The sequence below is a fragment of the Urtica dioica genome, chromosome 3, assembly GCF_054948205.1.
Source record: "Urtica dioica subsp. dioica isolate 48M chromosome 3, U.dioica_male_clone48M_v1_H2, whole genome shotgun sequence".
Lineage (NCBI taxonomy): Eukaryota > Viridiplantae > Streptophyta > Magnoliopsida > Rosales > Urticaceae > Urtica > Urtica dioica.
In genome coordinates this window covers 399,579-411,985 of record NC_142758.1, presented here as the reverse complement: position 1 = coordinate 411,985, position 12,407 = coordinate 399,579, and the positions used below count along the sequence as shown (strand labels likewise).

The window sequence follows — 12,407 nt, the reverse complement described above, 5'->3', positions numbered from 1 at the left end:
CATGTATTAATAATTATTATCATGCTTATTACATGTGTATGAAAGCTTCTTTACATTTTGCTTAACTCATTTTTAAATTTAATTTTATGACAGAAAATTTATAAATGAATCATTTTTTTTACAGTGGAACGATCTTTTCATTTCGACTCAAGGCTAGACCAAGTGACCGCACCCGAGCCAAGTGAGTAAACTCGAAAGTCTCGAATTGTCATTCCTCTAGTCGGAGGCATTATTTGAGGAGAGAATGGGGTGAATGTGGGGTGTGACTGCGCTTCTTATGAGCTGCCTACGTATCTGAGCACAACAGGATCAAGTCATAACGTAGTTCAATGCGTGTGTGTACGCTATTTGAGATGCAGAGCTTGAAGGGTGTGCTCGACAGAGGAAACAAAGCGCGAAGGAGTCCTCAGCGAATTCTCAAGACTCTAGAATTAAGAGACCCGAGAGAGAATGTGTGTTTTGTCTCGGAAATGAGGGAGATTCTCAGTAGAGAATTCCGGGCGCAACTGTGTGCGGGAGATTAAGCGCTCGATCAGAGGAAACCCTGCGCATAAAGTCTCCGACAGCATTTCAGAACTCTGAGAGCGAGTAATCTTGAAAAGGAATGAATGTGTCTCTGATTTTCTCTGATGATGGGTATTTATAATGGATGTGGAGGCCTAAAAGGGCCTCTGGACGCACATCATGGAGCGCGCAGAGACGCACTGAGCTCAAAGACACGTCGCGGCCGCGCCTACCTCTTTTGAGGAGCGGGCGCATGGCACACAGACAAATAAGCACGGCACGTCGGGCCCTTTGCGCGTCGCGCGTTTGTTGCGTGGTGCGTACTGAGCTCCGTCTCGTGCGTGAGCTTGGGCTTGGACTCTTGGGTCTTTTTTGTGCGAGCTTCTTTAGAATTCGAAATTCGACGCAGGTCGTGTGAATTTTAGTTAATGTGAGAACGATCGACAACAACATGTATTAATAATTATTATCATGCTTATTACATGTGTATGAAAGCTTCTTTACATTTTGCTTAACTCATTTTAAAATTTAATTTTATGACAGAAAATTTATAAATGAATCATTTTTTTTTACAGTGGAACGATCTTTTCATTTCGACTCAAGGCTAGACCAAGTGACCGCACCCGAGCCAAGTGTGTAAACTCGAAAGTCTCGAATTGTCGTTCCTCCAGTCGGAGGCATTATTTGAGGAGAGAATGGGGTGAATGTGGGGTGTGACTGCGCTTCTTATGAGCTGCCTACGTATCTGAGCACAACAGGATCAAGTCATAACGTAGTTCAATGCGTGTGTGTACGCTATTTGAGGTGCAGAGCTTGAAGGGTGTGCTCGACAGAGGAAACAAAGCGCGAAGGAGTCCTCAGCGAATTCTCAAGACTCTAGAATTAAGTCACCCGAGAGAGAATGTGTGTTTTGTCTCGGAAATGAGGGAGATTCTCAGTAGAGAATTCCGGGCGCAACTGTGTGCGGGAGATTAAGCGCTCGATCAGAGGAAACCCTGCGCATAAAGTCTCCGACAGCATTTCAGAACTCTGAGAGCGAGTAATCTTGAAAAGGAATGAATGTGTCTCTGATTTTCTCTGATGATGGGTATTTATAATGGATGTGGAGGCCTAAATGGGCCTCTGGACGCACATCATGGAGCGCGCGGAGACGCACGGAGCTCAAAGACGTGTCGCGGCCGCGCCTACCTCTTTTGAGGAGCGCGCGATGCTCCTTAGAGGAGCGGGCGCATGGCACACAGACAAATAAGCACGGCACGTCGGGCCCTTTGCGCGTCGCGCGTTTGTTGCGTGGTGCGTACTGACCTCCGTCTCGTGCGTGAGCTTGGGATTGGACTTTTGGGTCTATTTTGTGTGAGCTTTAATAGGCTTTTTCGTGTCCCGACTCGTTAGGCTTTAGAATTCGGAATTCGACGCAAGTCGTGTGAATTTTAATTAATGTGAGAACGATCGACAACAACATGTATTAATAATTATTATCATGCTTATTACATGTGTATGAAAGCTTCTTTACATTTTGCTTAACTCATTTTTAAATTTAATTTTATGACAGAAAATTTATAAATGAATCATTTTTTTTTACGGTGGAACGATCTTTTCATTTCGACTCAAGGCTAGACCAAGTGACCGTACCCGAGCCAAGTGTGTAAACTCGAAAGTCTCGAATTGTCGTTCCTCCAGTCGGAGGCATTATTTGAGGAGAGAATGGGGTGAATGTGGGGTGTGACTGCGCTTCTTATGAGCTGCCTACGTATCTGAGCACAACAGGATCAAGTCATAACGTAGTTCAATGCGTGTGTGTACGCTATTTGAGGTGCAGAGATTGAAGGGTGTGCTCGACAGAGGAAACAAAGCGCGAAGGAGTCCTCAGCGAATTCTCAAGACTCTAGAATTAAGTGACCCGAGAGAGAATGTGTGTTTTGTCTCAGAAATGAGGGAGATTCTCAGTAGAGAATTCCGGGCGCAACTGTGTGCGGGAGATTAAGCGCTCGATCAGAGGAAACCCTGCGCATAAAGTCTCCGACAGCATTTCAGAACTCTGAGAGCGAGTAATCTTGAAGAGGAATGAATGTGTCTCTGATTTTCTCTGATGATGGGTATTTATAATGGATGTGGAGGCCTAAAAGGGCCTCTGGACGCACATCATGGAGCGCGCAGAGACGCACGGAGCTCAAAGACGTGTCGCGGCCGCGCCTACCTCTTTTGAGGAGCGCGCGATGCTCCTTAGAGGAGCGGGCGCATGGCACACAGACAAATAAGCACGGCACGTCGGGCCCTTTGCGCGTCGCGCGTTTGTTGCGTGGTGCGTACTGAGCTCCGTCTCGTGCGTGAGCTTGGGCTTGGACTTTTGGGTCTATTTTGTGTGAGCTTTAATAGGCTTTTTCGTGTCCCGACTCGTTAGGCTTTAGAATTCGAAATTCGACGCAAGTCTTGTGAATTTTAATTAATGTGAGAACGATCGACAACAACATGTATTAATAATTATTATCATGCTTATTACATGTGTATGAAAGCTTCTTTACATTTTGCTTAACTCATTTTTAAATTTAATTTTATGACAGAAAATTTATAAATGAATCATTTTTTTTTTACGGTGGAACGATCTTTTTTGTGTGAGCTTTAATAGGCTTTTTCGTGTCCCGACTCGTTAGGCTTTAGAATTCGAAATTCGACGCAAGTCGTGTGAATTTTAATTAATGTGAGAACGATCGACAACAACATGTATTAATAATTATTATCATGCTTATTACATGTGTATGAAAGCTTCTTTACATTTTGCTTAACTCATTTTTAAATTTAATTTTATGACAGAAAATTTATAAATGAATCATTTTTTTTTACGGTGGAACGATCTTTTCATTTCGACTCAAGGCTAGACCAAGTGACCGCACCCGAGCCAAGTGTGTAAACTCGAAAGTCTCGAATTGTCGTTCCTCCAGTCGGAGGCTTTATTTGAGGAGAGAATGAGGTGAATGTGGGGTGTAACTGCGCTTCTTATGAGCTGCCTACGTATCTGAGCACAACAGGATCAAGTCATAACGTAGTTCAATGCGTGTGTGTACGCTATTTGAGGTGCAGAGATTGAAGGGTGTGCTCGACAGAGGAAACAAAGTGCGAAGGAGTCCTCAGCGAATTCTCAAGACTCTAGAATTAAGTGACCCGAGAGAGAATGTGTGTTTTGTCTCGGAAATGAGGGAGATTCTCAGTAGAGAATTCCGGGCGCAACTGTGTGCGGGAGATTAAGCGCTCGATCAGAGGAAACCCTGCGCATAAAGTCTCCGACAGCATTTCAGAACTCTGAGAGTAATCTTGAAGAGGAATGAATGTGTCTCTGATTTTCTCTGATGATGGGTATTTATAATGGATGCGGAGGCCTAAAAGGGCCTCTGGACGCACATCATGGAGCGCGCGGAGACGCACGGAACTCAAAGACGCGTCGCGGATGCGCCTACCTCTTTTGAGGAGTGTGCGATGCTCCTTAGAGGAGCGGGCGCATGGCACACAGACATATAAGCGCGGCACGTCGGGCCCTTTGCGCGTCGCGCGTTTGTTGCGTGGTGCGTATTGAGCTCCGCCTCGTGCGTGAGCTTGGGCTTGGACTTTTGGGTCTTTTTTGTGTGAGCTTTAATAGGCTTTTTCGTGTCTCGACTCGTTAGTCTTTAGAATTCGAAATTCGACGCAAGTCGTGTGAATTTTAATTAATGTGAGAACGATCGACAACAACATGTATTAATAATTATTATCATGCTTATTACATGTGTATGAAAGCTTCTTTACATTTTGCTTAACTCATTTTTAAATTTAATTTTATGACAGAAAATTTATAAATGAATCATTTTTTTTTTTTTTTTACAGTGGAACGACCTTTTCATTTCTAGGTTGTTTCCCCCCACCCCCCTTTTATTTTTTATTATTATTTTTTAATGTAATAAATGAAGTTTCAGTAAACGACAAACGGATTATTGCAGCGCGCAGAATCGAGACTCGGAAGATTTCATATATTTTTTTTTTACTTTCCGAACTGACCCGTCTCGAAGACAAACCCTAACAATCTTCTTTTCCGATCTCGTTCCGATGATTCGGTTCGCGATCTTTACCTTGTTCTTCGGAGTGTGTTTGGCTGGCTCTGTATCTCGATCGATCAGAGAAATCTCCGGCAACAATGGCGATCGCCGGGACTACGCCGTGGATTTGAACGCCACAACCTTCGATTCCGTCCTCAAAGAAACTCCCGCCAATTATGCCGTCGTTGAGTTCTTTGCCCACTGGTAACCTCTTAGTCAGTCACTAAAGTTTTGATCTTCCTCGCTAATTGATTGTACAATACAATGATTGTTGAATTTTGTAAAGAAAAAAGATTTTTTTTTTCCTCTGTATCTTACCTAAATTGGTTGTATAGATCTGTCATTCAGCCTGGACTTTCAATAGAGATTCATAATTTAGCTTGCTCTCTTTCGTGTGATTCGAAAATTCAAAGCCTTTCCTTTTTTTTTTTTTTTTTTTTTTTTCTAATACAAGTTCATATGATGTTCGCGTTGTAATATCTGTACACAAGTTGGAATATGATCTCTTACGTTGATAAACGCATTGAAAGATACAATATATGCATACATATATGCACAGCACTTTGCCAGTAGTTTTTCTTGTCTCTCAACAATCCAGCTATTGGAAATGTGATCATATGAATGCAATTTGAAGTTTTTACATATATTCCTTATTTTTTTACAACTTGTCTTGTAGGTGTCCCGCTTGCAGAAACTACAAGGTATTACCATTGAAGATTTACGTCGAACTTTGTGATATTGCTTCGGTATTATTAACTGAGGTTGTAATTTGCAGCCCCAATATGAGAAGGTTGCGAGGCTTTTTAACGGCCCTGATGCGGTTCATCCGGGTTTGATATTGATGACACGAGTAGATTGTGCAGATAAGGTACGCCACATCGTGATTTCCCAGTTAAATTTAAGCTGTCATAGAATCTGTTCCTTAGCTCGTGGAACCGCTTGAACACTATTATGTCTTGCTCATGGAAAGTGAAAAGCACGACCATTGAGAACTTGCATAAGTAGTTTGATCATGATTCTTTGTTTGTGCCTTCTATTTGCAAGCGATTCGCTTCCGTGATTGTATTTCAGAGTCTTAACGAAATTATGAGTTGATAATAAGACTTCCTTATTTGGCAGCACAGATAAATACTAAACTCTGTGATAGGTTCTCTGTCGATCATTTTCCCATGCTCTTCTGGGGACCTCCGGTTAAGTTTGTTGGTGGTAGTTGGGACACAAAAAGGGACAAAAGTGAGATCACTCTCATAAGCACGAATGACGTGCGTACATCTGATAAGTTGCTTAATTGGATAAACACGAAAATGGGCAGGTATGGGGTATTATTTTTTGTATTACTGCAGAATCTCCATTTTTGCTTCACATTGAACTGTTTTTACAGTCTCCATCATAATCTCAATTAAAAAGTCAAAGCAGGTTAGCTAGTAGTATCACGTTAACAAAGTTATAGTTTCATAACATTGTTCTTATCCTTGTTCTATGTTTCTTCATAACCAGAGCAACTTGCTCTCGAAAATTGTAGGATTTTCCACACATACGCCAAAAAAAAAAAAAAAATCAGATACAACCTACCCAGAAGTTTGGTACTTGCTTAGCTTAAGCGTAACTACTCTTACTATCATGCTAGCTCGAAGCCTGATCAATAGCTGGTTTGATGGTCTTTCTCTGCTCTGAAGCATGTTTTGTTGTACATAGACTTAGTTTTTATTTTAAGGAACGTGTGTTTTGTTACTATTTTATTTGCATGGATGATCTAAGGTGACGCCATAACAATGAAATACCTTTTTAATTTGTTATTTCATAAACATATAACGACTTCAGCACATACGGCTTGAATGATGATAAGTTCGAAAATGAGCAGCCTCCATTAAATGTCTCAGACCCCAAGCAGGTGTTTTATGTCAACTCTCTTTCAAATTTTCAAACGTTGCTTCATTACTTTGCCACGTATAACTTTATTACATAACTCTTGACAGATTGCTCGAGCTATTTATGATGTCGAGGAAGCAACAGCCAAGGCTTTAGATATAATCATAGAACACAAGGTATATACTGTTTACTTGCTGTTAAGGCATTTGGTATTGCTCGCTTATAAATTGATCAATCTGTCTATTATACCGAGAAAAAGAAGAATTTTTTTTATGGTGTATCCGCAGATGATCAAATCAAATACCCGAGCTTCCCTGATGAGATTTCTGCAAATTCTAGTGGCTCATCATCCTTCTAAGAGGTAAAAGCTTGTTCATTTTTGTCTTACTCTTGTGGGAGTGTGATCTAAATTTCATGTACCAGGTGTCGAAAAGGAAGTGCTGAGATACTTGTGAACTCCGACGAGTTGTTCCCGTCAGATGTACCTGGTGATGAGCAGGAAAATAACAATGGAAGTGTTTCATTGGGTAGTATTCAAATCTGTGGAAAAGATGTACCTCGTGGTTATTGGGTTAGTACCTTAAATCTCTAATTTGCGTTGGTTACTTTTTTTTTGTGTGTTCAACATTCGCTCCATTATCTTTCGGTGAGCACTGTTTGTAGAATGTACATATTGAGTGGACCAACCGTTTGATTCAAATGCTAGTTTGAAAAGAAGATGAAAAAAAATTGATGCAATGGGTTACACTTGTGAGCGCTATGGGGTAGGGTCGGGTTGTCATGTTCAAGGATTGCTCTCATGAGTAAAGTCTCTGATATGAATTATAGTAGTAATTCAAATCATATTAGTCAAGAACACAAATTAATTGGAAAGGAGAAATGATGAGGAACTTATACTCTTCTACAAACGTATTACACAAAGAGAAGCTACAGAGGTACAATATGACCTCTTTGAGTTGTTCTCTTTACGATACTCGGATTACAAGAGATGCAAGTACATTGATTCCTTACATTTTGTTGACTATACCAGCCCCTTGTTACTAAAATACCCCTGACCTCCTATTTAATCACCATATTACCCTTTTGTTTCCCAAAGACCATCACAGCCAGGGCTGGCTTAAGACCAGTCCCCTTTTCCGTTCTCTTCTTCCTTCGGCTGTTGCTTATCAGTCTCGCGATCAATTTCCATGGAAAATGTATGTATGGGTGGAAAAGCGAAAAAAAAAAGTAATTGAAAACAAAGAGCATTATGGTATGTCTTGTTAGTTAGTCTTTCGAGAAAAGTCTGATTTGTGTTTCTTGTTCTTTACAGATGTTTTGCCGTGGAAGCAGGAAGGACACTAGAGGCTTTAGGTATGATATAAATAAACCCAAAAGAACTTGTTTATTGCTCTTCTTTAGATGATAACGGTGCAAAGAATCTAGCTCAATTGAAGCTTTTATTTTTACTTCGATCGAGAACGGATAGATATTAGACAAACATAACAACATTGTCAACTTTGTTCCGCAGCTGTGGATTGTGGGTTCTTATACACTCCTTGTCGGTGAGACTTGACGATGCAGAGAGCCATTTTGCATTTTCTTCCATTTGCGATTTCATGCACAACTTCTTTGTCTGCGAAGAATGTCGCCGGCATTTCTCCGAAATGTGTTCAAGGTAAATACATATTTCCAAAAGCATAAATTGTGACTCGTCAAATTTTTTTTTTTTAAGAATTCTAATTTTTGCAGCATTTCTAATCCCTTCAACACTACCCGTGATTTGGCCCTTTGGCTATGGAATGCACATAACAAGGTCAACACTAGACTGATTAAAGAAGAGGTGGATTCAGAGACCATCGATCCGAGCTTCCCAAAGATGATTTGGCCTCCGAAGCAGCTTTGTCCCTCTTGCTATCGTTTGGAAGGCCAGAAGGATGACGAACCCAACTGGAATCAGGACGAGGTATACAAGTTTTTGATGAGTTACTACGGGAAAACCCTCGTCTCGCTATACAAGGACAAAGAGGGTATTAAAAGCAACGGAACTAGCGGTGGATTGGTCGAGGACTTGCCGTCGGGCTCTTCGAGCGCTATCGTGGTCCCCATCGGGGCTGCTCTTGCGATTGCTGTTGCCAGCTGTGCTTTCGGGGCGTTGGCGTACTATTGGCGCTCGCGGCAGAAGACTCGGAAGTATTTCCACCAACTACACTCTTTAAAGATCGTTTGATAGTTAGGAGGGTAATGTGCTCTTTCATATAGGACTCTTACGGTGCAGACATACCGTCCCGGCCCGGTCCCTTTTTTTTCGCCCATTTCTTTGTCCGTTTCATTAAAAAAGGGCCGGTCCCTCCCTTTTACCCGTATTGTCTAGCCTTTTCAACCTTGCCGGGACATGTGAGCCTGTAAAATCATTTTTCTAAAAAAAGGGTGTAGGGGAAAAAAACTTAGATATGTTGAGGGTGTAGGGGAAAAAACTTAAGGGTGTTATAGTAATTAGAAGATAGTCGGGGAATAAACATTGAGTACGAGGGATTAGTAGAGAATAGGATCAGGAAGGTGAGTATATGAAAGGTTAGCTTAGCAGGATTGAGAGATTCCTGATGAATGTACATTTGATGTACGCGATTCTATGGTCGTGTCAGAGAGAGAGAGATCTGTTTTGTGTTTCTTGTTTTCTTATTTGTTATTTTTTCCGTCCCGTCTCAGGCCACGGAGAAACTGGAGTTGAGTTTTGTGTCGAAAGGCGATCGAGTGAAGAGCTAAGACTGTCACCGAAGACACAGAAAGATATTTCGCGGATCCGTATGAAACTAGACCAACGAGTAGGAAATAATCAATCACACAGCTTTGTTTATTTTTACAGATACGAACCATGATCAAGTTATTATTAAAATTTAAAAGAAATGTACAGATTGACTTTGTGGGATTTTGAGATGGAAAGAAACATTTTCGGTCAATGCCTGCCTCCTTTTATCCAGTCTAAGAGTATGATTATTTGCACTCATTCTTGGTTTACTGTTTATTTTTCCCAGATCTCTTGCCTGGGTAGACATTTCAAGTATTCCAATTTTTACCTTGGTTGGTTTCACGTGAATTGTAGAAGTACTGAAAGGGCAGACAAATAACATGACGTTCTATGTAAACACCTTTTTTCTGTCCTTCCATAGCTTGGTGCGAATATTCATTTTTATGTACAACGACGTTGGATCTTTTCATAACTGTACAAAAAAAAATCTTAGCCTAGTATATTTCCTGTAATGAAATGCCCTAAGTTTCCTACGATGATCATCAGAGAGCTTTTGTTGCTTCTCATGGAAGCTCTTCTCTGTAAGCTTTTGAGTTGTGGAAGTCAGCTTTGGTCTGGTGATCTATCCAACGATGTTACTGGAAGAATCTTTTTTTTTTTCAGACAAAAAGCAAATTGAAAAAAAAAACATTGATTGTGAGAACAACAGTTATAAAAGCTCCAGATGGATTGTGGACTATTATTATTTATTACCTGGTGATTTCGGCGGCGGCGGTGGCAATGGTGGATTGCGGTGATTGCTCTCACCATCACATATATCGGCAAAACGATTCCAACCGTCCGAAGAAACAACAACTTCTCGAGTAAAAAACGATAAATAAAAAATTAATCTTTTTGTGAACTGAGAAAAAGAAAGCTAAATGAAATGACATTTTTTTACCAGGAGTAGAGAGAGTGGGTAGTCATTGTTGTGTCCATTGATAATAATGGGAAGAGTGTGCCTCGTAACCAACAGAATCATGAACTACAAACAAAACAAACATGCGATTCTTTTATGGGTAATTGAGAAGAAAAAAAAAAGGTAAGAGTGATTAAGACGAGTTACGATGATAGCGAGCCAACGACAACAAGCAAGGCTTCTTGTACTCGAAGCTGAGTAATCATCGACGTCGTTATCGCCATCGAAGTCGGGATTCAGGAAGTTTTGTTGTGTGGAAACCATTGCTATGATTCTAGGACTGTCCCTTCTAGAAATCTCCCAGTTTCCTCTGTTTTTGTTATTAATTATTATTACTACCAAATAAACACTCAAAAGATCGTAAAAATTGAAAGAAATCGTTTGTGTTTTATATACCTGAAGTGCATTGGAATTCGTCCGAATTGAAATAGTTGAGGAACTGTGTAGCCCGGTTTGAATGGCTGAACAAAATGTTTTTAAGAAAATTATGGGCTTCATTGTTTGTTTGTTTCTTATTATTTTTTTAAAAAAATAATGAAGATTAGTAGTTATACCTGATGGCAGATTTCACACATCGTGTCGCCTTTCTCATCGCACCATCTTTGTACGCATTTCCGATGAGCATACTGAAAAATTACAAGTGAAAAGACGCGGTTACTGTATTCCGATGAATGATGACAAGTTTCAAAGACATGTCCTTAATTCTAGCAATACACTAAATATAATTCATACATTTGTTTTTAAAGTTTATATATAGAAGAAGCAATCTTTTTTCTTTTTATTTTTGCGCCCCAAAATGCCGAATCGCAACATAAAAAGTTAATTACCTTAACGGAACATAATTAAACAAAAATTTCCACTGCTGATGAAACAGGCAAGGTCAAAGATCATAGATTCATATCCATCCATCGTATTAAGTCTAATTCATATGGCACTTAGAAAAGTTGTTACATCTGTGTTTTTAGATTAATGGATTAACATATAAATGGCAAAAACTTGGACCAAATTTAGCTTTACTAACATTCAAGGGAAAGAAAAAACAAATGACCAATCCTAATAATTTGGAGGGATTTGTCATCATGCCACAAAATTGGTACTAAGTTGAAAAGCTCAAATCCATGTTAATATAATCTTTTCTTTTTATGGCAAGTTCAATTATCCAATGATTAAGAGGATTAATCAATTGAAACTAGGAGTCCTAAGATATGATTACCTTCAAGCTACCGGAACAAGAGCAAGGCGATTCCATGTTAGAGCGTTCATCGTCATCATGGCATATCTTACACTCAACTAAACATTTACTTCTTGTCCTTGACATGTCTCCCAAACCGTCTGATCTCGAAGCCTCGTCGACTTTGGGGTTTTCAACGGCCAAGATGGCCGATTGGATCACCCGGTTTCTGCTTTCGATCGCAGCCTCGAGCGTTGATTCGGTTAGTAATCGATCGACCAACAACACGAAATGGTCACCCATGATTTATTTCTTCAAACAAAACACCAAAGAGAAGAGCTTTCTCTAAAAAGACACTTTCTTTAATGAGTCCTACAAAAACATGATTAGTTAAAAGTTGTTATAAAAAGCTTATACTAGAAATTTCAAGAGATGCTAAAAGCTTACTTTATGTTAAAGGAATAGCCGAAAAAGGGGGGTTTTTTTTTCCTTCTTTTCTTTAACAGAACTGATAACAGAAGCAGATAGATATACCAATCATCAAATAAAAGGACAACCCAATAAAGAGAAACAAAACAGCTCAAACATAACAAGGCATATTGATATAACTAACCAGAAAAGTTGATACCTTTTTTAGATCAAAGGCCTTAAAATGGAAATATAAAAAACGCTTGGGAAAACATACGAAGGGTTTTGGAGAAAAGGAAATGGCTAATAAAGAGACTTACGATTGAAGAGGATGGTTTATTCTTCAAGCCAAGAAAACTCTATTTGATGAGAGAGAGAGAGAGAGAGAGAGAGAGAGAGAGAGATTGAGTGTTGTCTTTGTGAGCCAAATATATATTGCGTTTAAGCATAACACGTAAACCAAGGAATCATAAAGTTTGTGCCTTTACAACAAAATTCTTTAGCCCTTTTGCTTATGCATATAAGATGATCATATATATGATATGGGTATGATGTAATATATATATATATATATATATATATATATATGTATATATACATAAGATTGTAGAGAGAGAGAGAGAGAGAGAGAGAGAGAGAGAGACTCGGAACCGCCATGGTTGCTTTTACTTGCCGTTTTTACCGTTTAAGAGTGCCCACGAATAT

At 39.8% G+C, this 12,407-nt stretch overlaps 2 protein-coding genes across 5 annotated transcripts; one reads left to right on the top strand and one right to left on the bottom strand.

The window, feature by feature from the left end:
• The first annotated feature begins 4,453 nt into the window (after positions 1-4,453).
• On the top strand, positions 4,454-9,394 carry LOC149401859 (sulfhydryl oxidase 2-like). 2 transcript variants are annotated; one of them, XM_089608974.1, is made up of 12 exons: positions 4,454-4,772; positions 5,245-5,269; positions 5,344-5,436; positions 5,693-5,880; positions 6,390-6,459; positions 6,545-6,613; positions 6,725-6,798; positions 6,861-7,008; positions 7,750-7,790; positions 7,948-8,094; positions 8,169-8,657; positions 9,126-9,394. In XM_089608974.1, the coding sequence occupies exons 1-11, from the start codon at positions 4,579-4,581 to the stop codon at positions 8,644-8,646; spliced, it is 1,527 nt and encodes a 508-aa protein (XP_089465100.1). In that variant the 5' UTR covers positions 4,454-4,578; the 3' UTR covers positions 8,647-8,657; positions 9,126-9,394. The 2 variants fall into 2 exon arrangements, with proteins under 2 accessions (XP_089465100.1, XP_089465101.1); XM_089608975.1 differs by having other exon boundaries at positions 4,455-4,772; positions 8,169-8,609.
• Positions 9,395-12,168, bottom strand: LOC149401858 (RING/FYVE/PHD zinc finger superfamily protein). Of its 3 annotated transcripts, none has more exons than XM_089608977.1 (9): positions 12,023-12,102; positions 11,742-11,802; positions 11,337-11,666; positions 10,678-10,749; positions 10,520-10,584; positions 10,271-10,433; positions 10,106-10,189; positions 9,919-10,020; positions 9,395-9,813 (listed from the first exon to the last, which is right to left on the bottom strand). In XM_089608977.1, exons 3-9 carry the CDS (start codon positions 11,595-11,597, stop codon positions 9,769-9,771), a joined length of 792 nt encoding a protein of 263 aa, XP_089465103.1. In that variant the 5' UTR covers positions 11,598-11,666; positions 11,742-11,802; positions 12,023-12,102; the 3' UTR covers positions 9,395-9,768. The 3 variants fall into 3 exon arrangements, with proteins under 3 accessions (XP_089465103.1, XP_089465102.1, XP_089465104.1); XM_089608976.1 differs by lacking the exon at positions 12,023-12,102 and adding an exon at positions 11,923-11,958; XM_089608978.1 differs by lacking the exon at positions 11,742-11,802 and having other exon boundaries at positions 12,023-12,168.
• Positions 12,169-12,407: the final 239 nt, after the last annotated feature.

Excerpts from the sequence above, each read along its gene's own strand:
- LOC149401859 (XM_089608974.1), top strand. The coding sequence starts at position 4,579 with ATGATTCGGTTCGCGATCTTTACCTTGTTCTTCGGAGTGTGTTTGGCT. Across the intron at positions 5,270-5,343 it reads CCGCTTGCAGAAACTACAAG|CCCCAATATGAGAAGGTTGC; the intron begins GTATTACCATTG and ends TGTAATTTGCAG. Across the intron at positions 8,095-8,168 it reads TTCTCCGAAATGTGTTCAAG|CATTTCTAATCCCTTCAACA; the intron begins GTAAATACATAT and ends TAATTTTTGCAG.
- LOC149401858 (XM_089608978.1), bottom strand. The coding sequence starts at position 11,597 with ATGGGTGACCATTTCGTGTTGTTGGTCGATCGATTACTAACCGAATCA. Across the intron at positions 10,585-10,677 it reads TGTGTGAAATCTGCCATCAG|CCATTCAAACCGGGCTACAC; the intron begins GTATAACTACTA and ends CATTTTGTTCAG. Across the intron at positions 10,434-10,519 it reads CGAATTCCAATGCACTTCAG|AGGAAACTGGGAGATTTCTA; the intron begins GTATATAAAACA and ends TAACAAAAACAG.